Source organism: Polyodon spathula, chromosome 4, assembly GCF_017654505.1.
Source record: "Polyodon spathula isolate WHYD16114869_AA chromosome 4, ASM1765450v1, whole genome shotgun sequence".
NCBI classification, from domain to species: domain Eukaryota; kingdom Metazoa; phylum Chordata; class Actinopteri; order Acipenseriformes; family Polyodontidae; genus Polyodon; species Polyodon spathula.
In genome coordinates, this window is record NC_054537.1 from 74644758 (window position 1) to 74668237 (window position 23480).

At 37.6% G+C, this 23480-nt stretch overlaps 1 protein-coding gene across 3 annotated transcripts in view; it reads right to left on the reverse strand.

Annotated features, from left to right (window-relative positions):
• Window positions 1–1546: 1546 nt before the first annotated feature.
• Window positions 1547–23480, reverse strand: part of LOC121314847 (zinc finger protein 236-like) — a 93260-nt gene continuing 71326 nt past the window's right edge. For 2 of the 3 annotated variants that reach the window (XM_041248561.1, XM_041248560.1), the window contains 7 exons: window positions 18325–18483; window positions 17806–17978; window positions 17307–17441; window positions 16823–17020; window positions 3653–3782; window positions 2824–3000; window positions 1547–1772 (listed from right to left, as the gene is read on the reverse strand). In XM_041248561.1, the coding sequence (XP_041104495.1) occupies window positions 1642–1772; window positions 2824–3000; window positions 3653–3782; window positions 16823–17020; window positions 17307–17441; window positions 17806–17978; window positions 18325–18483 (1103 nt within the window). In that variant the 3' untranslated portion in view covers window positions 1547–1641. Of the gene's footprint in view, window positions 1773–2823; window positions 3001–3652; window positions 3783–16822; window positions 17021–17306; window positions 17442–17805; window positions 17979–18324; window positions 18484–20588; window positions 22320–23480 lie in introns of those variants that run through there. The other variant, XM_041248562.1, reaches the window with a different exon arrangement.

Below are 23480 nucleotides of genomic sequence, written 5' to 3' on the forward strand. Positions count from 1 at the left end.
GCACTCGCAAACTGTATTTAGCGGCTGTAAAGTGGTAAGGCGTTATCGTCCCTCGCAGGTCATCACCTGGTGATTGTCCTCCTGGTAACCCAGACGCCACTGACTTTCTCTACTATACAGGACCATATGGCCTCTTTAGTGGCATAACTGATGTTGGCAGAGGCTTTTCCAAATAACAATTTCATGCTGAGTGACCATACAGACTCTTAGCTCCTCCTCAGAAACAGAGGAAAATGGTGCAAACAAAATTTTAAATAATAGAAAAACAATGTATTAATGTTGGCAATGCATTGAACATGGAGTGGATAAAAATGAGAAAGCAACAAAGCTAAGAGGTGTAAAGACCAGCTATTCGAAAGCAATATAAAAGGGTTATAAATTAAGGGAAGAGCTAAAGCTGATTGAAATATGTTCAGAAAGTCTTCAGAAGGAAACTATAATTAATAATAATGTATCCGGTACTAATCATACAGCAAAACAAAAAGGAATAGAAAATTTGTTTGGTTTTGTAAAAAGTACAGAATTTATTTTCACGTTAATACTTTAACATAACAAAATAACGTCTTGTCACAAACTATACAACTTATGAACTGTACACAGACAGCAAGTGTTTAAATAAAGAAAACATCAGTTTAAATGCCATTCCCAACACTGTCCTGTAAAGAATTTCTGAAATATATATCCAAACTGTACAATATTTACATTAAAATAAAGTGTTTTGTATATCACTTCTTTTAGAGGTTACAGTATGTTTTTACAGTAAAGCTGTATTGAGTTTTGCCATCACACAAGTACATCTAAAATAATACAAAGTACTGCTAAATAACTGAAAAAAATACATACTGGGACAAAGACTAATAACATATCCCAGAATTAAGCATCTGACTGATTAATTAAAACATATTATTTAATAAATACTAGGCTACATAGCTTTGAATTTGCTAATGTTTAATGTAATATCTGTTTATGAGTTGTTGTTTCACAGCTCATGGACATTTGGCATGTAATATAAAGTCACCAGGATGTTCTTTCTATAATGAGGCCAGTATATTAGGAAGCTGTAGCAGTCAGCAGTCAAATTAAACACACACACAGTATTGTGTGTTGAAAATGAGTATGCAAATTCAGAGGGTATAAAGTAGTCCTTTAAACTGCAAAAGATAATAAGAATGCCATCCAGTTCTGGGATTTTTATGGCATACAACAGTACAAATTAATATGTTGAAAAGATATAGCTTGTTTGCTCATTTCAGCGGAAACAAAAATAAAATCTTACATTTTCATAATATTTAGAGCAGGTTGGAAACACAATTACACAAGATGTCACGGGTACAGTGAACACACAGTTGTGTTATTACTGGATACAACAAGATTTTATTTATGTCTATTTGCAGCTTTTTTTCCATGCACGCACACACGCACGCACACACACACAATGACTGCTGCCAGAAAATATTGTCAACCATGTTATGATTAAAATTCATAGGCTATACATCCTCCTTCAATCACCTAACAAGTCACTTCTATATAATATTTTAAAAATAAGTGGACAGTTGCATGTATGTTCAGAATTTCACTCTTTTTTAAATGTATGTGTTTTGTGTTTTCCTCTAACAATGTAAGTTTGGATTTGCCAGGAATCTATCGAAACACATTTGATATCCCACACTGCCAGTCATTTGAAGAATCCTGGACCACATCCTCCAAGTCCAGCTCACGACTGTCATTTTCCTCTTCTTGTTCCTGATCAATAGTAATTTCTTGTCCGCTGCCTACAAAAAGTAAAACAGTAAATTTAGTTAAATATAATAACAAGCAAAATAGAATGTTAAACCACTAGCTAAAATCAATATTAACACTTCCCTTCGGCACATTGTAGTACAGCCTATATCTGAAAGCTTCTTGGTCCAGAAACCAATATTGCATGACAGCTGGCTATTCTCAACTTTTAAATTTATGGTAAATAATGTTGCCAAAGGAATCATAGAATACAGTATGTGTACCAAATTAAAAGCCGATTTCTTTTCTAGCAGCAATAAGTCAAAATGTTCCATGGATAACATGGATCGAGCCATAGACACAAAAAACTTTCAGATGCCTTAAAATTTGATACACAGCTCAGCTGTATTTGAAAGAGCGACAACTGTTATATACTGTACTGATATTTAAAATATTTTTAAAAGTTTGTCAAACTGGGATCAATGCCAAGTTTTTTCACAAATTCATTTTCTGGGCAATTTACTACGAGAATCCGAGAGAACAATATTAAAAAAGCAATGCATTTAATATATGGTTTGCTAAATAATTAATTTCAAGACATTCATGTTCTCAAAGTGGCTTATAAGGTCATTCTTCTCAGTAATGGTATAAAAAAAAAACATAATTAATGGTAAAAGCTAGTAAATAAATCCCCTTTTCAAATATTTAACATTACAAAACGAAAATGTTTTGCAACACTTAACTGTAATGGTATTATGCTCATTGAGAGTGGAAAAACGTGTATAGGTAGGCAATGTGATTCACGCTGTGCATCATGATAGAAGAGTATGCTGACCGATTTTGAAAAGTGGCAGATTAAATTGCTACTCTTGAAAATGGCTTTGTTAAAAATGTGCCAGTGGACCCAAAATCCTTCTATTTTGTAGGTTGACAAAAGCTATATTCTGTCAGCCTTCAATGTGTCCTATCTGGTCAACTCAGCAGAACCAACACCACATGGTGCAACTGGAAAGTAAACAAAAATATAATACAAAAAACTTGCAATGTTTTCACTAGAGGGTGCTATTTAAAGGGAGGGAGGGATGGGAACACTTATACACTCACCAGAATATCCATGAGACCTTTTCATGTGTAGCTTCATATTGCTTTTCTGAGTGAACCCAATACCACAGATTTCACATTTGTACGGCTTCTCCCCTGTGTGTTTGACCATGTGCACCTGAAGTGCACTCTTCTGGTTAAAGGCTTTATCACACTGAGAACACTGAAATGGCCGTTCACCTGCAACAACAGATAAGCCATTTTAAGAAAACCAAACTGCCCAAACTATACGTTTAATATAAAATACAACCAAACTGGACCCTATTCACAAAACTTTAAGTAATGAATTTTTTTAAGACTTTTAAAGAAGTCAACCATAGAGTTAAGGTGAATTTAGGGGTTGTTACCATTATTACCTCTCACTAGAAATGAAATCCCCTGTGAAAGGGATATAGTGGAGGTGGAAATAAGTATGTTTGTCATACTTAACACTGTTGCCTATATCGGGAGATCTGCTTATCCAACTATAATGAAACTTTAGTTTAAGTTATTGAGAGTATCCGATTCTGCGGATATATGGAGGTGTCTGTCTGTCTGTATGTGACATTTACAGTTTTATTTATCAAGCAATTATTAACCATTTCAATGCAATATCTTATTATATACTATTCTGTAAAAGTTGATATATTTCATGGTCATCGACTTTTTCATCGTACTGATAGCTCTAATTTCTAAGCCATGGCAAGGGGTGTATGTTATACAGTACATGCATGCATACATAAAAAGACAGTTCAAAGGGTAGGAAATGTAGCCTTAAAGGCCATTTATTCAAACCCATTACCTGCTGTCAGCCTAATTTGATGTGGTCTATAAATAACAGAATTTTATTTACCTGTGTGAGTTCGATTGTGCCTCTCCAGTTGGCTGGGTTTAGCAAATGCCTTTTCGCAGTAGGGACACTTGAAAATCTTGGGTCTCTGGGAGCTGAGTGAGGGCCCATCTTGGTGAATATGTTCATGCTCCTAATGAAAACACATAAACAAATACAAAATAATAAAAAAAAAGGTTCTCAAAATTCAGGCACACATTTTTGCCATAATGTAAATGCAATAGCTATTGGTGCTACAAATTAATTATGGCAATATAGATTTAAACCTTTTGTTCCAATAATCCCTTTTCAGTAAAAAAGCTGGCATGTTTAGTTCTAAATACATCTCTTCACTATAAAATATCCTTTTGATGAGTTTGTGAAAATGCAAACACAATATGGCTTTAGTCTTTTTTTCCCCCTACTTATACATTACAGTATGTGTGTTACATATTTTTCCTATAATGCATTTACTGTTTTTTTCTCTTAAAGAAAAAAGTTGATATGGGTATGAGTAACTACATTTCTTGTTTTTATGTTCACGTTGTATATTTTTTTGTTTTAATCATCACATTCAGGCTACTTTTAAGAATCAGAAATATAAAGCACCCAAAGATGTGCTTTAAACCACAATGAGATGACTGAAGCAGAACATGGATAGCAAAAGTGAATCAAAGTTACAAAAAGAATAGATTATTTAAGATCATTTTTTCTTTGTTTAGGTGATCCAGATTTTTTGGGCAGATGCAGTAAAGCAGATTTGATATATACATTTTGAAACAAGATTTATATAAACCCACGCTTATAGAGCTACAATAAATGGTGAACATGAGAAGCATCTGTATTTATTAAATCAGAACTGCAGCCTTTAAGCATACAGTATATCAAAACAACTGGTAAAAACCAGAAAGACCAGATATAAAATGTGGATAGACAGTAAATTAAATCTAGCGTTTTATCTGAAGATAGATTAAATAGATGGGTGTTGTGTGTACAGGCATTTTCCCTGTGCTTGTGCCTTACCTGCAAGTCAATGCTGTTTAAAAAGCTAAGTTAAATATCCAGAGTAAAAAAATAAAATACAAATCTCTTCAACTTGGCCAAACAGTTTTGTTGTACAGTACAGAGTTCACCTAAACTCAGAAGATTCTTTCTCTTAACTCAATTGAACATGTTAGACAAAGGGTATGTGTCCACGCTACACATTGGAAGGGTTATCTTAGAAAGGACAAAAAAACTGCTATAGGGAGAAATTACTGTCACCTCTGCCATCAGGATAGCAAATCTAATTTCTACACAGCTGTTGCAATTGAAAATACTTAAAAGACAAGTAACATTTCACTCAGCTACAGAATCAAGGTTATCTCTCAGGCCTTATTTTAAGGTACTGACATTAACAGTCTACATACACACTAACATGGTGAGCACCAAAGTAAACTGTACATGTAGTCTTCAGTCTTTAATACTACACTGTTAAAAGGAAATAATGTATTTTCGCTTGTGCTATCACGAATCGTCTACTCACAGTGTAAGACAGGTTCAACTGCAAGATTCTAATTTTCAAGAGGCTCCGGGCAGGATTTTCAAAAACTAGTGTTATTGTATAGAACTCACGGTAACGACAGCTTTAGTAGCAAGTGATTTTCAAACTCAATTTGTTAATAAAATTAATCTGTTAATGTTTTGAAATTGAGTCGATGCGGTTGTTAATGAACGAGTATTTCCTGCTTCAATCAATTCTTCTCCAGTGAAAAGTACAATGTTTGAGTATATATATATATATATATATATATATATATATATATATATATATATAATATATATATATATATAAAATGTATAAATGTAAAACAATTTGTGGTGTAGAACACATATCTATTAAACTCAAACATTGTACTTTTCACTGGAGAAGAACTGATTGAAGCAGGAAATACTGTGTATGTAATATATTGTTTTGGCTAATGTCTTCACCAGTTTTCCCCAGTAGCTGTAGATGACAGAGGGTCCGAAAAGAAAGCTGCCTAGTTAATCTTGTTTTTCTAGTAAATTGAACGCAAAATCTTGAAATTAATTCTAAACTGCCAGTGCAAAGAGACCAAAACAAGGGTACTATGTTCAGTTGTTCTGGTTTTATTCTGGATTCTGAACAATCTGTAAACGAGGCACCACACATTTTGGGATACCAGAGAAAAGTGCATTACAATAATCAATTTTATCTGAAACAAAGGCATGCATTAGTCTTCTTAGCAGTTATATTTCTCAAATGATAAAAAGATACATTAGCAACTTTCCGAATATGAGTCTTGAATAATAGATCAGGGTCAAAGATGACCCCCAAATTTCTAATTTCTAGTTTTAGTTCTTATGAAAGACTGCTAAAGTCTAACTCAAGTAAATCGACATTTTTTAGTGGGTTCAGAGAACCTACTAGAATAACCTCTGTTTGATCAGAATTCAACATTAAAAAGTTCTGAGACATCCAACACTTGATGTCAGCAAGGAAAGCAGCAGTACTTCCTGGCTTTAAAGACAAATATAGCTGAGTATCATCAGTGTAACAATGAAAGTTCAGTCTATGTCTGTGTATAATGTCACCTAATGGTAACATATATAACACAAATAACAAAGGATCTCATAGAACCCTATGGGAACGCCACAGACAACTTCTGACAATGCTTATTTCGTCTCCCCACCAGAGAAGAACGGAAACCTATCAGAACGATAAGACCTGAACCAATATACAGTGGACAACTCTGACAATCCCTCTGAGCTTTCAAAACGATTCAATAAAATGAAGTGGTCCACAGTATCAAAAGCAGCACTTATATCTAGGAAAATTAAAATTGAGGGAAAGACAGATTCAGCGCTTATCAACATACAATTTACTGTTCTAACAAGTGTTGTCTCAGTGTTATGTGGAGCATGAAATCCAGAATGACATTTTTAATATATGCTATTGAAATGTGTGCAATTGATTGGCAGCAATTCTCTCTAGAACCTTAGCCAAAAATGACAGATAGGGGATTGTCCTATAATTATTGAGGACTTTGGGGGGCCAATTTAGTTTTCTTGAGCAATTGTGCTAAGAGAACTACACCGGAGGAAAATTATCCATTTATAATTTTTAAAATGTGAGTATTAATAACATAAAATACATATTTTAATAGTTTAGTAGGAATGGGATCAAGAACACATGCAGTGGGTCTCAGATGCAGGACTAGCTAAAATAATTTAAAAAACTAATTGCAGCTCTAAGAGGAGCCAGTGTCAAGGGTGGGCGTATGGGGGGCAGGGGGAGGGATGGGAAGCAAAAAGAAAAGAAATCTGGGATTGTTTTTATTAGTTTTGATTAAATTAAAATAATATGTCGATCTAGCCAACGCCAGAGCCTTCCTTTACCTGATGGCTTTCTGTACAAAGTAATGAACCTGCAGTTTAGATAGATTCACGTTTCAATTTCAAGTCATATCATTAAACCATGGTATGCTACTTTTAAGTACTACAGTATCTAAATCCAGTTAGATTCACTATGTTCAGTGTGGAAGATAGTGACTCCATGCCCTATATAGCATGCTTTCTGGAAAAAAAAAATATATAATTTGGAGGAGAAGCCTCAATCAAGAAAACATTGTGATTAGCTACAGATCTCTGTTTTACTTTGGAAAAGTTAAATGGAACACTTGAAAAGAAGCTGGATAAATATGGGGATATCATCTATGCTGTGGCAGGGCAGGGCCCTGTCTGTAAATAATAATATTGTTGTGTGGTGATTTGGTGGTGGTTGACAGGGATGGTGTTACTTTCCTATCCCTGCCAAAATACATGTGAGAATGTGGCTGGAGCTAATTGAGTAATTGATAATTAGGCTCCAGCCACATGCTATAAAAAGGAGAAAATCCTTTGTTTGGTTTAGGGAATTTGGGAGTGAAAAAGTTTTGTTACGCTGTGTTTTGGTTAAGATTCAGTGAAGGCCCTGCCCAGTCTGAACAGTTCTGTTTAAAACTTTTGTTTTGGCCCTTGGGCTGCTTATTTTTGTTTCTGATTATTGTGTTTGTGACTTGTTTTTGTTAACCCTTTATTTTGCTCTGTGAGCAGTGTTTGGTTCAACTTTTTGATTTACTTTTGTTTATTAAACAGTGCAGCAGCGCTTTAACTGCAGTTTCCTTGTCTCTGAGTCTCCTTGCCTGCCGATACTACCTGGGCCCGCAACGCTATCCTGTCACATATGCATATGGAAGCGAGAGGTCTGGAGTTAAAAAAAAAAAAAAAAAAAAAGAAGGAAAAAGTACAAACTATTCCTGGAAAGTCTAGACAGCAGCAGGAGATTGAAGAAAGGAGTTAGAGAAAGGAGGCAGCTGAGGAAGCAATGGAGAAGAGCAGAACAAAGTCAGAAGGAGGGACTCAATCTATTATAAAGGGTCATAAAAGATAAGCTTGCAACATTGCGCAGAGCTGAGTGCCTACGGAAAAGCTACAAAAAGAAGTAGCGTGCGAGAACTAACTTTTATAGAGATCCATTCAAATTTGTAAAGAAGATACTCACCAGAGAGAAAAATTGCACACTAAAAGCATCTAAGTTTGAGCTGGAGAGATATTTGGAGGAAACACATACAGATTCAAAAAGGCAGGAGCCTATGTCAATTCCTTCAGACATCCCACCTATCAATCTACCAGAATACCAAATGGAGGACTGTGCACCTAAGTGGAAAGAAGTAGAGCAAGCTGTGAAAAAAACAAGGGCGTCATCATCTCCAGGGCCTAACTGAGTTCCAGCCAGAGTGTACAAGAGTGCTTCTGGAGTTCTACAAATGGCGCAGAGCAGGTGGAGTTTTTATACTAATAATTCTACAAGCCTCAGTCAGTCTCGCCCTGTTTCCCTATTAAACGTAGAAGGCAAGATTTTCTTCAGCATTATTGCTCAGAGATTCTCAACCTACCTATTAAAGAACTGCTTCATTGACACTTCAGTACAAAAAGCGGACATTCCAGGTTTCCTACGATGCTTAGAACACATCAGCATAATCTGGCAACAAATTCAATCAGCTAAAAATGGGAGGAAGGACCTCCATGTGACATTCCTGGATTTAGTTAATGCATATGGTTCAATGAAACATGAATTACTTAGATTTTTTCAGCGTACCGATGACAATTACAAATTTAGTGAAAGCCTACTTTGGAGATTTGCAATTTAGTTTTTCAACTTCATAATTCAGCACTACATGGCAATGCCTAAAAGTTGGAATAATGGCAGGATGTACCATTTCTCCACTGGCTTTTACCATGGTAATGGAAGTAATTATTAGGGCATCAAAATGGGTGGAGAGCGATTGGCTTCTGGAATGCGACTACCACCAACTCGAGCAAACATGGATGATATGACAACAATGACTACAACAGTAGCCTGCACTAATCGGTTATTGGGCAAATTAACCAATAACATTGAATGGGCACGAATGCAATTCAAGCCCACTAAATCAAGGAGCATCTCTATAATTAAAGGTAAAGTAGCAGATAAAAGGTTCTACATTAATGGTGAGGCAATACCAACAGTGTCCGAGAAGCCAGTGAAAAGTCTAGGAAGATGGTACAGGGATCTAAAGGACACAGTTTGTGTGGGAGAAGTTAGACAACAAGTAGTGGAAGGGTTGAAGAGCATAGACAGCAGTGCTTTACTGGGCAAATTGAAACTCTGGTGCTTTCATTTTGGTTTACTGCCAAGACTGCTGTGGCCACTGACTGTGTTCAAGGTTCCTTGAGAAGCTGTAAGCTTTAATCAGTTCATACATCAGGAAATGGGTGGGAGTTCCACGCTGCCTCAGCAGAGTGGAACTTTATGGTAAAGGAATACTGCAGCTACCAGTCTCTGCTCCGAGGAGTTTAAGTGCGCCAAAGTCCGACTGGAAATGACATTAGTAGATTATTAACAAATTATTATGGGGCAAGTTCAGCATGAAAGAGGAGGTCATGGTCTCAGTTCAGCTCCTCCTGCATGGCACAAGGCAACCCCACGTGCAAAAGCAGGAGGAGAGGATCAGGTGTTCCTAGGCCAAGCAGGGAGAATGGATGAGATGGGAGAGCATGGAACAATGCAAGATCAGCTGGCAAGACCTACGGACAATGGAACAGAGCAGGATCAGTTTCCTCATCAGATCAACATATGATGTTCTCCCATCACCACAGAACCTAAACCTCTGGTTGGGTGAGGATCCTTCATGTCCTTTGTGTTCATTACCTGCAACATTAAGGCACATTTTGACAGGATGTAAGGTGGGTCTTAGCAAAGGACGGTTTATTTGGTGCCACGATCAGGTGCTGCAATGTTTGGCCTTAGCACTGGAAGACAAGAGTAACCTGACCAATAAGTTGCCACCAGTTCCATCAAAGCATTACATACCGTCCAGGAGAGCACCGTTCCTCCGTCCAGGAGAGCAACCACCAAGAAAAGATGTTAAAACCAAGCCTCGCCCAGGACAACTGGAAGCTGCTAGAGACTTGAAGATGCTGGCAGATGTTGGTCAACGGCTTACTTTTCCACCTGAGATTGCCACCACTAACCTTTGACTAGACGTTGTCTTGTGGTCTGGATCAGCATGCCTTGTTCATCTGAGTTAACAATGCCATAGGAGGATGCTGTGGATGAGGCATACGAATAGAAGAAACTTTGGTATGCCGAACTAGCTGCTGAAGCGGAAGAACGAGAACGGAGTCCGAGTTTACCCAGTGGAGGTGGGTTGCCGAGGATTTGTGGCACACTCTACAACCTGGTTTCTCAGAGATGTCGGGTTCAGCGGCCAAGAGTTGCGTTGCACAGTGAAGAACTTATCTGAAGCAGCAGAAAGGAGCAGCAACTGGCTGTGCTTGAGATGGAAAGATTCTGTATGGGGATCTCAAGCACAATAAAAAGAAAGCAATGTACGGGTAAAAAAGCTGGGCTGAGTTGAGTGGGGGACAGAGGTGGGTAATGCTGAGCACCAGAATCACTGTTGAGTCCTCTTGAGGTGTCGTGGGTTAGTTGACGAAACACCGTGGATAGAAGGTGCCCACTTGAAGACCCCAGACATGTACCCTACTTAGCTCAATCCAGACAGTTGTCATGCTGATGCGCTAGGGAGACTGCACTGTGGTTGATCCCCAGAGCTTGCATCGCAGCCGTTGTGTGTGCTGATGCGCTGGGGAGGCAAAATAAGGTGATCCCTGGAGCCAGCATTACACTTCAGCCATTAACACCAGGCAGAAGGATATCTACATCAACAGATGGAAAGCAACGCAAATGGATGGAGATGCAGATGGATCACATTAGTTTACTGTAAAGCTACATCTTAGTTGGTGTTTACCTTGGCGAGAGCTGAGTTCAAATCAGCATGAAGTTTTAACATCTACTGTCATGTAATGGAAATCAAGCCAAGTTTTAGTTAGAGAAAATATCAAGATTATAATCCATAATAAAATCATCAATTACAGGAGCTTTATTAGACAGAGATCTAACCAAAAAAAAGGCAGACGGGATTCAATCAAGAACATTTGATTGAACAGAGGTAATAGAAATATGAAGACGATTAGGGTTAGGGTCACCAATCGGATTACTAAATGTCAACGAGTAGCGGAAGTGGCAAGACACTAACTTATTTTTTCCCTCTTTCAGCTCAGTGCACACCTCTTTAGATTCCCTCCCCACCCCAGTTCCTAGTTTAAATAATTTACTGTTTAAGTGTTAAGTGTAATTTAAGAGTTTTTCAATATTTGCATCTAGCCTACTTCCCCCTGACTTATTTAGGTGCAGTCCATTTTCTTGTAATATGCAGTTCCCCAAAAGCAGTCCCAGTTATTTATGAATCTCAACCCTTCTTGCACACACCAGCCAGCCAAGTATTTATAGACCTAATTCTAGTGAACTGTTCATCCCATCTATCAATAACAGATAATAAAACAGACAAAAAAGCACCCTAGCTCTTTCAACTTCCTTGTTAATGACTTAAAATTCTCTTTCAATAGCTCAGATTTTCCATCTCTTATGTACCAACATGTACAATGACTCCTTGCTCTTTTTTTTTATAATCATTTAATAATCTGTGCATTCTTGATTTAATGTTTATTACTTTGGCTCCAGTGAGGCAAGTAACATCCCTGTTTAGCACCTCACCCTTGTTTTCATCCACCAAGCAGTCATCATTGATCAATTCCTGAAATCTATTCGACAGATCAATCTAATTTGTATATCGACTGCTCGACCTCAGCCTCCCCTTCCTGCTTTTTCTAACAGTCACCCAGTCCCTACTCTTTAAGTCCCTCTACACATTCACTTCCACTATTTTGTTGCAACTCTGAAACGTTGCATGGAGCTGGCACATTCATAAGGTTAAAATCAAAATAATTTCCTTACCCTCAACACCGAGCCAAGCTTCTATATCACTTTTATTGAAACAGAATAAGGATATTCTTGACTGTGGATCGCACTGCTCGATATTGCTTCTTAACACACTTTAAAATCCTTAATAAAACCCTAGCCCACCACCTGGAATTAATTCTCCCTTGCATAATCTCCTCTGACCAGTAGGTTTGTGCAGGGAAGAAACTTGAATTAAACTTCACCATCTCTTCAATATCATATATACGCCTTCTTCTCCCTTGCCTGAGGTTATTGATTCACTTGATACGGAAAAGGCGTTTGACCATGTCGAGTGGGATTACCTATTTGCTACTCTACATCAGTTTGGCTTTGGTCCCAATCTTATTATATGGATCAAGCTTTTATATACCCCCCCCCCCCAACACAAATAACATGCAATCTAAATATTTCCCTCTCCACTGTGGTACAAGACAAGGTTGGCCTCCCCTCCTTTTTACAACTGCCACTGAACCTCTTTAGATATCCCTGAATGAAAATCAAGATGAAGGGGGTAATTCGGGGAAGTTGAGAGCAGAATGCTCTCTCAATGCTGATGACCTTCTTTTATATATTTCTGATTATATCCTTTCTTCACCCATGCCTTAGCTTTATTAGAGCAATTTAGCAGATTTTGTTGATATTAACTCACCCTACACAAGAGCGAACTCTTCCCTATCAATTCAGCTGCCCTCTGATGTCCCCTTGATAATTTCACTTTCAAAACTGTGTCCATAGTTTCACTTATCTGGGAATCTCAGTTACACGCTCGTACAAGCTTTTTAAATCTAAATTCACTCCCCTGGTAGAGCACATTAAACAAGGCTTTCTTTGTTCTACCTCTTTTCCTAGCAGGTTGCATTAACTGTCAAGATAAACACACTCCCTAAGTTACCCTATCTTTTTCAATGTATCCCTGTTTTTATTACCAAAAAGTTTTTTAACAACCTAGATCGAATAGTTTCTTTGTTTATCTGGAACAAGAAGTCTCCTAGAATCCGCAAATAATTTCTCCAAAGAATAAAACCAATGGGGGGTATTGCTCTACTTACCTTTCAATTTTACTATTGGTCAGCTAACATTCAAAATCTATTCCATTGGTCACGATCTCACCTCCAGCTAGACGGGGCTGTGTGGGTGGTCATGGAGGCCGCTTTTTGTAGGACCACTTTTCTACGCGCCCTGTTATGCGCCTCCCTTCCCTTATCTACATCTCAGTTTAGTGTTAACACACTGGTGTCACTCCCTCCAGATTTGGGCTCAGTTTAGGCTGTGGTTTGGTCTGCAGTTCATGTCCATGACTGCCCCTGTCAATGTTCTCCCCCTGTTCTCACACTATGTCATAAGACTCTGCTTTTAGTATATGGTACAAAGGTGGTATTAAGTCAGTTAAAGATGTATACATTGATAATACTTTTGCATCATTTCACCAACTTTCCCTAAAATTTAACCTACCACAAACGCACTTTTTGTTACATGTAAATTTGGAACTTTGTGCAAAATAAAGTGGCTCAATTTCCTATGCTGCCTCCAAAATCCACTATTGATTCTATACTAGAATTCAACCCTGACTGTATGGATATTATATCTAAAATGTATAACATTATATTGTCTCTGCATTGCCATTCACTGTCTACACTGAAAACCATGTGGAAACAGGATTTAGCATTCAACCTCACATCCATTGTGCCCGTGTGCATTCTTCTTCAGTTTGCACTCGATATGGGCTCATTCAATTTAAAATTTTACATTGCCTCCACTTGTCAAAGGTCAAACTGGCCAGAATTGACCCTGAACTGGATTAAACCTGTGACAGATGCAAACTAGCTCCTGTTTCTCTAATCCATATGTTCTGGTCTTGTCCCAGGATGGCTCCATTCTGGACCTGTCTTTGAGACCCTCTCTCAAACCTAACAAGTGCCCATTGACCCTACCCCCACATTGCACTTTCTGGTGTGGTACCTAAAATTGTTCCCCAATCTAGGCTACAGTCAGACACTGTGGGCTTTGCAACCCTTCTGGCTAGACACCTCATTTTGTTTGGATGGAAGTAAGCAGCCCCACCCTCTTATGTTCATTGGATCAGGGATCTTATGCATTCCCTTACATTGGGAAAAAATCAAGTTCACACTAAGGGGATGTACTGAAACATTTTATAAAATACGGCAATCCTTTCTTTCCCATGTTGACGAACTCTCTCGTAATTTTCCTTTGAAGAAACCAAGTGTGATACTCCCTTTCTCTCTCCTTCTTTCTCTCCCTCTCTTTCCTTCTGTCTTCTATTATAATTTAGTGTAACAAATATTTGTTTGTCATAGTTAATTTGTAAAAAAACAATAAACAAAGCAAAAAAATAATTTGCAGCCTAACCAAGTGTTATTAATTTGATATAAAACTAATTTCAACTGCTCATTTTTTATTTATGATTCTAATTATTTCTATTTGTTTTTCAAGTCCAGCAACCTTTTACAATACAGTATGTGTAAAAGAACACTTTTGGCAAATAAAATCTTCCTTAAATTGAGACGTATTAACCACCATATACATTTCTCAAGAATCACAGACCAATGCATCTGGATTCCATAGTATAGTTAATATCACAAACCACTACCAGGGATTCCAAGGTTGTGAAATCAACAAAAAAACGTTTAGGCCTAGTCAATTATAAAGCAATAAACAAGTAAACTAGTATTTAAACTATTTATTTTAACACTGAACATATTCAGCTATTCCCTGCTTGCTATACATTACTGTCAGCATCACCTGATTGATCCTGCTGCATAGGAATCACCTGCATCACAGTATCTTAAGTCTATTTTACTTGATTTTTGTATTTCATTTGTATCCGATGAATTTTATATTCCCTGTTTTAATTATTTTAAAATTGAGATTTTACTTATATATATTTTTTAGAGCAGCAGTGTCTAAATTCAGATCCCCTTGCACAGTACTAGAAGTACTACATCAATGATGAGGAAGACTGGAAATACACAAAAACGTAATGAGAATCTCATGCACTAGTCGTCGAATCTGAGCAGGGAAGTACATCACCCAATGCAATGCAAAACCCATTGAATCTCTTTAACAAAACAATGCTTCCTGACTACTGTAAAATGAATACTCAATCATGTCATAAGCACTAAATTCATGAAGCATAGTAATTAAACTGTAGTGGCTTAATGAATGCTATTTTGATGTAAATCATTTGGCAGTGTCCTTAAACAATTTAGTTAAATAACAAAGTAATGATCATAATTTAAAAGACAAAAACAGTGACATCTCCTTAGACACAGTCGCTATCTTTTAAACTGGGGTTTAAATCAATCCATTGGCCACATACAAGGATTAGCTTTGGTCAAAAAAAAGACACCTCAATGAATTACACAGTTTTGAAAGACTATACTTCATTTTCTGTCACATACTCTCTTATAGCTAACAAAATAATTCCATGAATCTTACCTGTCATGCACTTCCATTCCCTACATTGGTCTCACACGTGCAGTTTTGGAAGCAACATCGATAAAGTATTTTAGTTTTGAAAGAAGCATATGGTATGGAAAACAGTACTGTATTAGGTACTATGCTGAAATGGAGGTAGAATACAAAAAAGTTAAAAAGTAAAAACTGAGGGCTTACTTTCAACTATTATTGGGGCAGGTAATTTGGCTAACAGTCCACTCCATTGCAGGACTTTGTTTCAACCAGTTCCTTCAATATTTAACTGGCCCTGCTGAATTTCAATTAAATAACTAAGGTCCATGTTAGAACAAAGTCTTACTATGGACTGGACTGGAAGAGCCAAGGTTGCCTACCCCTGTGCTCCTTTAAAAAGTAAGCTCTCAGTTTGTACTTTTTAATATTCTACCCCCATTTTTTCCACCAATTTAGAGTGTTCAATAATATTCCTGGCAACTCCCCACAACATCTTAGGAGAATTGAAGGTCAGTGGGTGTCAATAGATTCCACCTTCAAGCCAATAGCTTGATTAGAGGGGGCAGGGTTAAGCTCTGCATGTAGATGAAATAAGTTGCATTTATTGTATTAAGATTTAGAATGTATTGTTATGATTTCAAACATATTGTGGTGTACTGTATTATTATTTAAAAGGAAATGTATTGTTGGGAGCAGATGATGTTGTTATTGTATGATTTAAATGTATTTTGTGCTTATTTAGAATATTTTTTTTGGTTTGTTATTGATTGGTTTACATGTGGTCTGGCAGAGGTGGTGTTAGCAGCTCATCTCAGCAAGAAAAAACTCTGTGCAGAAGGTGCCTGTCTCCAGATTAATTAATTGATTCATTTATTGCTATCTGGAGATGGTCACTGGTATAAAAACCAGCAGCTTTTGCTGGTCGGGGTGGGTGTTCAAGAGGAGGAACGTGTGTGCGAGAGAGAGAGAGAAAATAAAACAGTAAGAAAGCTACTGGTGATGGGTAGACCAGCACAGCATTTGTTTGTGGGATTAGTGTGCAAGACTTTTTGTTTAAATATTTATTTTTGCTCTGTGAGCAGTGTTTTGTGTAAAACCTTTCTATTTACGCACAAGGGCGCTCTTTCACCCGTAGTACCTGCCTGTGTGTCTCTCTGTCAGCTTTCTGGTTTGGTAACATCACTTGGCCAACCTGTCTCAGTGTCACAGACTACGCAAATGTATTGTGCCAGTATCACTTTACAAAATTAAAATAAATGTTTGCTATAACAGGTTTTCTCTTCAAAACTGTATATAGGACATCAAGATCCTGAATATGACTGCACGACAGGCAGAATTCATGTAATTAATCTATTATCTGTACCTCTTGTTCAGTTTACCTTGAGATGCGTAGCCCTTTTGAAAGCTTTGTTGCAGATTCGACATACATGGCACCTCTCTTTTCCATGGGCCTGCTCGCAGTGGCGTCTCAGCATGATGCCGGTTAGAAACACCTGGTTACAGTAGAAGCACTGGTTCAGCTGGCCAGACTGTTCAACTTCACTGTCCTTCGTGAGGTCCCTGGTAACCTCTGTGACCTGCAATCAAACATTGGAAATTTTAAGCAAGTTTCTTGTAACTTTGAGATTATGCTGTTTGATCTTCCTGATTCTTTCACACTTAGTAGAAATAGCAATTTATTTACCTCTAACAGTTCTTAGCCCTTTGTTTAAAACCATACACATATATTTAAAATGCACTTTAAACTTTCTTAAGAACTTAAAAAAATTAACATGGTGTCCTATTACTAATAGTCATATACATTTGAGAAGGCTTCTGATAACCATTGGAAAGAAGAAAAATGGTAATACAACTAGGCATTACCCGATAGACATTTGTGTCATCTAGAGTTCCTGCAGTACCATGGGTCGGGTGGCTGACCAGTATTACTTGCTGTGGAGCAGTTCCGGGTTGCCCTTGGAGACCTGAATCCCCAATAATTGCAGGGAATTGCTGCCCCTATTAAAAAGTGAATTGCAGGCATAACCTCCTTCTTTCTTGGTACAATCTGTTATGTATATATACTTTATTTTACATTATACATTTTATGCAACTCATACATGTATATTGAAAAACTATGTAAGAAAATCATTTTTCCATTCATGCAGAAGGAAACGGCATAACAAATTTGAATGGCATAAAAACTAGACCAAAGCAAATACCCATACTTTATTACAACTTAAATGCTTGTGAATGAGATTGCCCACAATGTTATTGAACTACTGTTTTAGTTTTCTTAAAGATATGGAGGGATTACAGTGAGGTTGCTTCCAGTAATAACACCAAACTACTTCGAAAACAGTTGAAGCAATGCGGTTCTTACCTGCGGAGCAATGTTTAGTGTCACTGTGTCGAGGCTTCCGGACAGCATGCTCTGGGTGTCTGCCAGCGTCAGTGTAACAGTGCCATCACTTCCCATTCCAGCGGAAGACATTACAAGGTTCTGAGATGCAACTGGAGCTTGGGAAAGTGATGCTGTAGGTGGAAGGCTATTAGCTGTTGAGGAGAAAAAATGCAGTACAAAATGTCAAATTTTGTAATATGTTTCAATATATTAATTTTATCAAACCTTAGAAATAATAATATAGAATAAAGTGAAATGATCAGAAATTCAATATCAGCAATAGTTATAATATGCTTTACTTGAACTAGAGAAGTGTAACTTTACGTAGTATAGTTTCTCATTCAATATGTTATTCATGGTTTTGCTCAGCCTACGGACAAAACAAAAGCATCACACTGTCAACATGTGTTACCCAGACAACAAATAAACTGCTCTGAATGTATCTTCTATGCAGTAACATTTTACACATATGCTTTTTAGCTAAACCCAATATTGTACCTATAATTCCAGCACTGGTTGGACTCTGAGATACAAGCTGGTCATTGCCTATTGTCAAAGTTGCTCCATTAGGTTGGTTATTCATAGGTGCTGTCAACCTAATGCTCCCATTCAACTCAGAACTTCCAGAACTGTTATGTTGATGGATAATATCTTGACCTAAAGAGGGGAAAGCAAGAAGCAATGTCATAACACTGTCAGAAATGTGTGGGACATCACTGATTCAACACAATTATATTTCAGCCCAAGTCTGACAACGTGTTAATCACACTCTGTAAAATATTATGAGAATGACAGCACTCTCTTCAGGCCTGGTTATTTGGCAATGGTCAAACATGTGAAAAGCAGATCATTCAGATGACTGACCCACCTCACTATCCTGACTGTAAGGAAACAACACTGCTAAATTATGTATATGTTATGTTGTAAAGATGTAAATTGGGTGTTAAAATTAGTGTTAAAAGTTTGTTCTTATTGAGGAATGACTTGATGGGGCAGAGTAAATTTTATCTTGGCTTAAAGGGTGAAGAGAGTAACACTGTATTTGTGATCACCGTTTAGTTTGCGCTTTACTTATTACATTCTTAAGTATCTGCAGTTATTTTTGTTACAAATGGTACAGAATTTCAAACATTAGAACAGACTTCACATCAAGTTCCAACACTGTTTGATCTTCTTGGTGCTAAAGGCCTGTTGTAGGCAAGGACAAGTCTAACAAGAACAGTACCTCTATATTCTCCCTTAGGGTTACCACGCACCATACTTTATTGACTTATTTTTCTGTAAAAAACAAACAAACAAAAAACAACAACTGTCTGAATCCTCTTACTCTTGTATCTGAAATCATTACATGTCTTGCCCAGTGGTAGTTAATATTTTCTGATTCAAGATCAAATTAAGCTCTCTCCATGCAAACATTCTAATCAATAATTATATCAATAGTTTTTCAATTAGATGTAATTATGCATCTTTTCTTCACTACGATTGTAGATTATCATGTTCAAAAGCTGAACTGGGTGCTATTGCTAGGGTACAGGGGTGAACTGCTGTTATAGCAATTACCTAGTTATACTAACAAACGAATACACAAATCTAGCTGTCACTGAAAAGTTATGTGTTGTTTATTAACCGATTCTTAGCATGTACATTCACCGTGTATTTGTTTTAATCTTCAATAAATCTCTCATAACTAAAGTTACCCAGAGACCACACGAGAATTCAAGTCACGCTGAAGAACTTCACTGCAGTTGGACAAAGTTTTTGTTAAGAATAAATGCTGTTATACTGCTGGTTGGTTTCAAAATTATTTTTGAAAACGGGTCTACTCAGTAGATATGGACAGTTGGAGCCTTGTCACATATTTGAAATCACTGCACTTTAAAGTACCGGTAGCCATTTTGTTTCCAGTCACAGGTGTATAGTAACTTTAAAAATGAGTGACCAATTACCAGCAACAAAATACCACAAGTAGTAAGAAGACATTCTGATTTGGATGAAAAACAATTAAATGAACTGGAAGATAACAAAATCAAAACAAAAAATACCAAAAAATGTATACTCACTCACAAAATTTATTTTTAGCGGTTTGTAAACACTACAGAAAAACACAAAACTCCTGTTTTGCTCAGAAAAAAATGAATTCAGTGCCGTCTCAACTTCGCCTCCTGGCGGATCTTTTCAATGGCAATTCAACCCATCAAAAAATAAATACTTACTTTTGCTTGTTTAAATTAAATCAATTTACTCAGCTTAACTTAGGTTGTACTTCAAAGTCATAAATGGGACTACTTTTATGGTCCCTTTATTGGCATAAGGATTTTATTTTTTTTTAAATCCACCATTTGCCCTGGATAATAAATGCAATAACGCCCTTCAGGGTGTCCGTATACATCAACTATACAGATTTCTCCAGGGTTGGAGACACTCAACATCATCTCGTGCTGCACAACGCCCGAGGCGTCCGTATATTCGACGTATGCGGACACACTGTCGGGTCTTATTGCATACTTATAAACCGAAGCCAGCATCAACACCTGTTCATCTATTAAAGGTAAAAAAAAAGTTTAACCACAGTCCTTGCTATGGTTTGTACAACTTGCTTACCATTAAATGTTTAGAGCAAACAAATCGAAAAGTAGCGTATACTGTTATGATCCACTTAAATACTGCAATTTAGAAATGTTTACTTGTAAAAACAGTTTAAAACATTTGTATGTTATTTACAAAAGTTGTTGTAGACAGACAGTCAGAGGCTCCAAAGGTTGACTTGTGTTCCGGTGTCACGCTGATTATTTTTTTCATGAGGGAATGGACATCTAGCATGTCCAAAATGTCACTATGTAAGTGTTTTTAATATTGCTCCAAAAAGCAGTACCTGCAGTTAATAGCAGTTGTGACAAGCTGATTTTTAGCATGTGGTGCCACTGAGAATCAACAAAAAAAATCTGATATTCTTTTTTGAAACATCTTCAATAACTGTTCTGTATACAAGATTCTAAAGAGTTCCAACTACTAACCGACTCTCATGAGACTGCAACCGCACAATTTATAAAACATCCCACCCCTTATTGTGACAGTCAGTGCTGATTGGTCTTTTATCAAAAGCAATTAAAAAAGGTGAACTGCTCTGCACACATAGCTCATAAGAGTCACAAAACTAGCAAGATGTATCATTGCACCAGCCAGTGCACAGCTCCCATGTACTTCAAGCTACTGCATCCCCAGTATCACTAGTTCCCGTGCCACTGGCCCTACTAAGAGACGAATGTGACACTTCTATGAATATTCTAATGGTGTGGCACTACAGGACTATGCTTGTTAGACAGCATGTGATAATATTTTGCATCTCGATATCTGTTATTTTCTCTGGCCACATACTTTGGTCGTATGAGTAACAACGTATGAGTAAGTCACTCATAACATTTTGGAGATGGACTGTTGTTGAGTTGTCTTCTTTTTCACCCATGTAGGGTATGAAAATATGGCTGATCAAACCACGCAGAAAAGTAAAAATAAATAAAGGAAATTAACGTTTTCCGACATTTTATAGCAATAAGCAAACTGAAGAAAAACTTGCAAATTAAATATAATACAGCTTAATACAATGTTGGATGAGTTAAAGTCCACTGAAAACATTATTCTTAGCTGTATTATTTTTTACACGTTTAATATCTTAACATCTATCTGTGTTCTATCTAACAGAAATTACGGTTGCACACCTCTAGTGGCCATTTCTAAAAGCAGGTAACTTCAGAAAAAGGGCTTCTTTATGGGGACAGTTTAATCATGGGAAATAATTACCTAAGCAGAAGCAACACAAGAAAATGACAGATATCCAAATAAGTCATTGAATATTCTGAAAATATAGATGGTACTGTATAAATGATCCCTTTAATATGTGGCGACACAAAGCAGGCAGCAGAGACTATGCAGATAATTTACCCTGTTGGACTAACCACTACCTCACACTGTATGGTTGTACTGTATATTAGGCATTTTGAGTCAGAGGACTTAGTGCATTATCCATTGCATGCCATACAAGCTAGATGTTTTATTGGATATGTATTGTACATTAATACAGTTCGAGCTGTAGAAATATAATGTTTCCCTGGTTCCCTGAAATAGAAATATAACTATTACCTAATCGCTGCTTACCTCCTGAAGACCCCGAAACCTGAATATTATATACCAAAGCTGCTCAGCCGAGCCTGTGATGCAGTCATGCCTGCTCCCGAGGGTACAAAAGGACTGTGCGCACAGATCTCAGCATAATCTCAGAGGTGGCAAGGCATATAACAGTTGCTTCAGCTACCAGAAGGGACAGTGGCTTGATTCCTGGGATGCAAAGAGATCTATCTCTGCTCTCCCAAACAAGGTTCACCACCTCAAGGGTGACCTAAGGCCGCCCTAGTGGTTGATGTAAGCCACCACTGTTGTATTGTCTGTATGGACAATCACATGTCTCCCCCGAACCTTCTGCCAAACATTCTGCAAGGCTAGGTAAACAGGAAGGTACAAAAATATTGATTACAATAAATACCAGGATGCATTTTTAAACAGCACTTCAGTATAGCATTAACCTTCAGGTTGTTCATGTTTTCGTACAGTGTGACCCCATTACCAGTTCTAATAAAAGGCTTTTCCAATTTTGCAAAATACATGTTATGCTCTTTATTTTTTCCTAAAACCACACATTTAGATCTTTTAAAAAAAAAACTGTTATTTCTGTGTGAATTGTAGAAATGAACCACTCCTATGCACCCAGCTCTACTGAAAACTCGACCCTGGTAGCCCCTCTGCCATGGTCCCACTCTTGGCATGCATTCAAGACATTGAGGCCTGGATGTCTGCCAATTTTTTTCAGCTGAACACTAACAAATCTGAACTCCTTCTAATAGGATCTAAAACTCAACTTAAGAATCTATATACAGACGCCCTGAACCTCGGAAACTGTCTGCTGCTGCCTTCCCCCACAGTAAAAAGCCTTGGTGTACTTCTTGACAGCAACCTCTCATTTGATGCCCACATCTCCTCCGTGGTCAAATCTTCCTTCTACCATCTTCAAAACATCTCCAAAGTCCATCCCTACCTTTCCCTCCCAGATGCGGAGATACTCTGTCATGCATTTGTCTCCTCTCGACTTGACTACTGCAACTTTCCATATCGTGGTCTCCCGGCACGCACCATAAACTGACTGGAGCTAGTTCAGAATGCCGCTGCCAGGATCCTTACCAGATGTAAAAAACGTGATCACATCACCCCCCCCGTCTTGCCCAGCTGCACTAAAGTTCAGGATTATTTTCAAAACTCTCCTGCTCACCTACAATGCCCTTCATCACACAGGTCCCGAGCACCTCCTCAACCTCCTTACCCTCTATGTCCCTGCCCGCAAGCTGATGTCCTCCGACTCTGGACTGATTGCTATCTCGAAGCAAAAGTGCACCACATTTGGAGAACGCTTGTTTAGCTTCATGGCTCTGACTCTTTGGAACTCTCTCCCAGCTTTGGCGCATGACCTTCCCCCTGTCGCTCACTTTAAATTAGCTTTCCATGCTCTTTAAGTCTGCTGTGTTGCTGCTACTATTTCACGTATTATGTTACTATCATGTATTACGCAATTTCCACACTATTTAATGTACTATTTCATGTATTTGCTA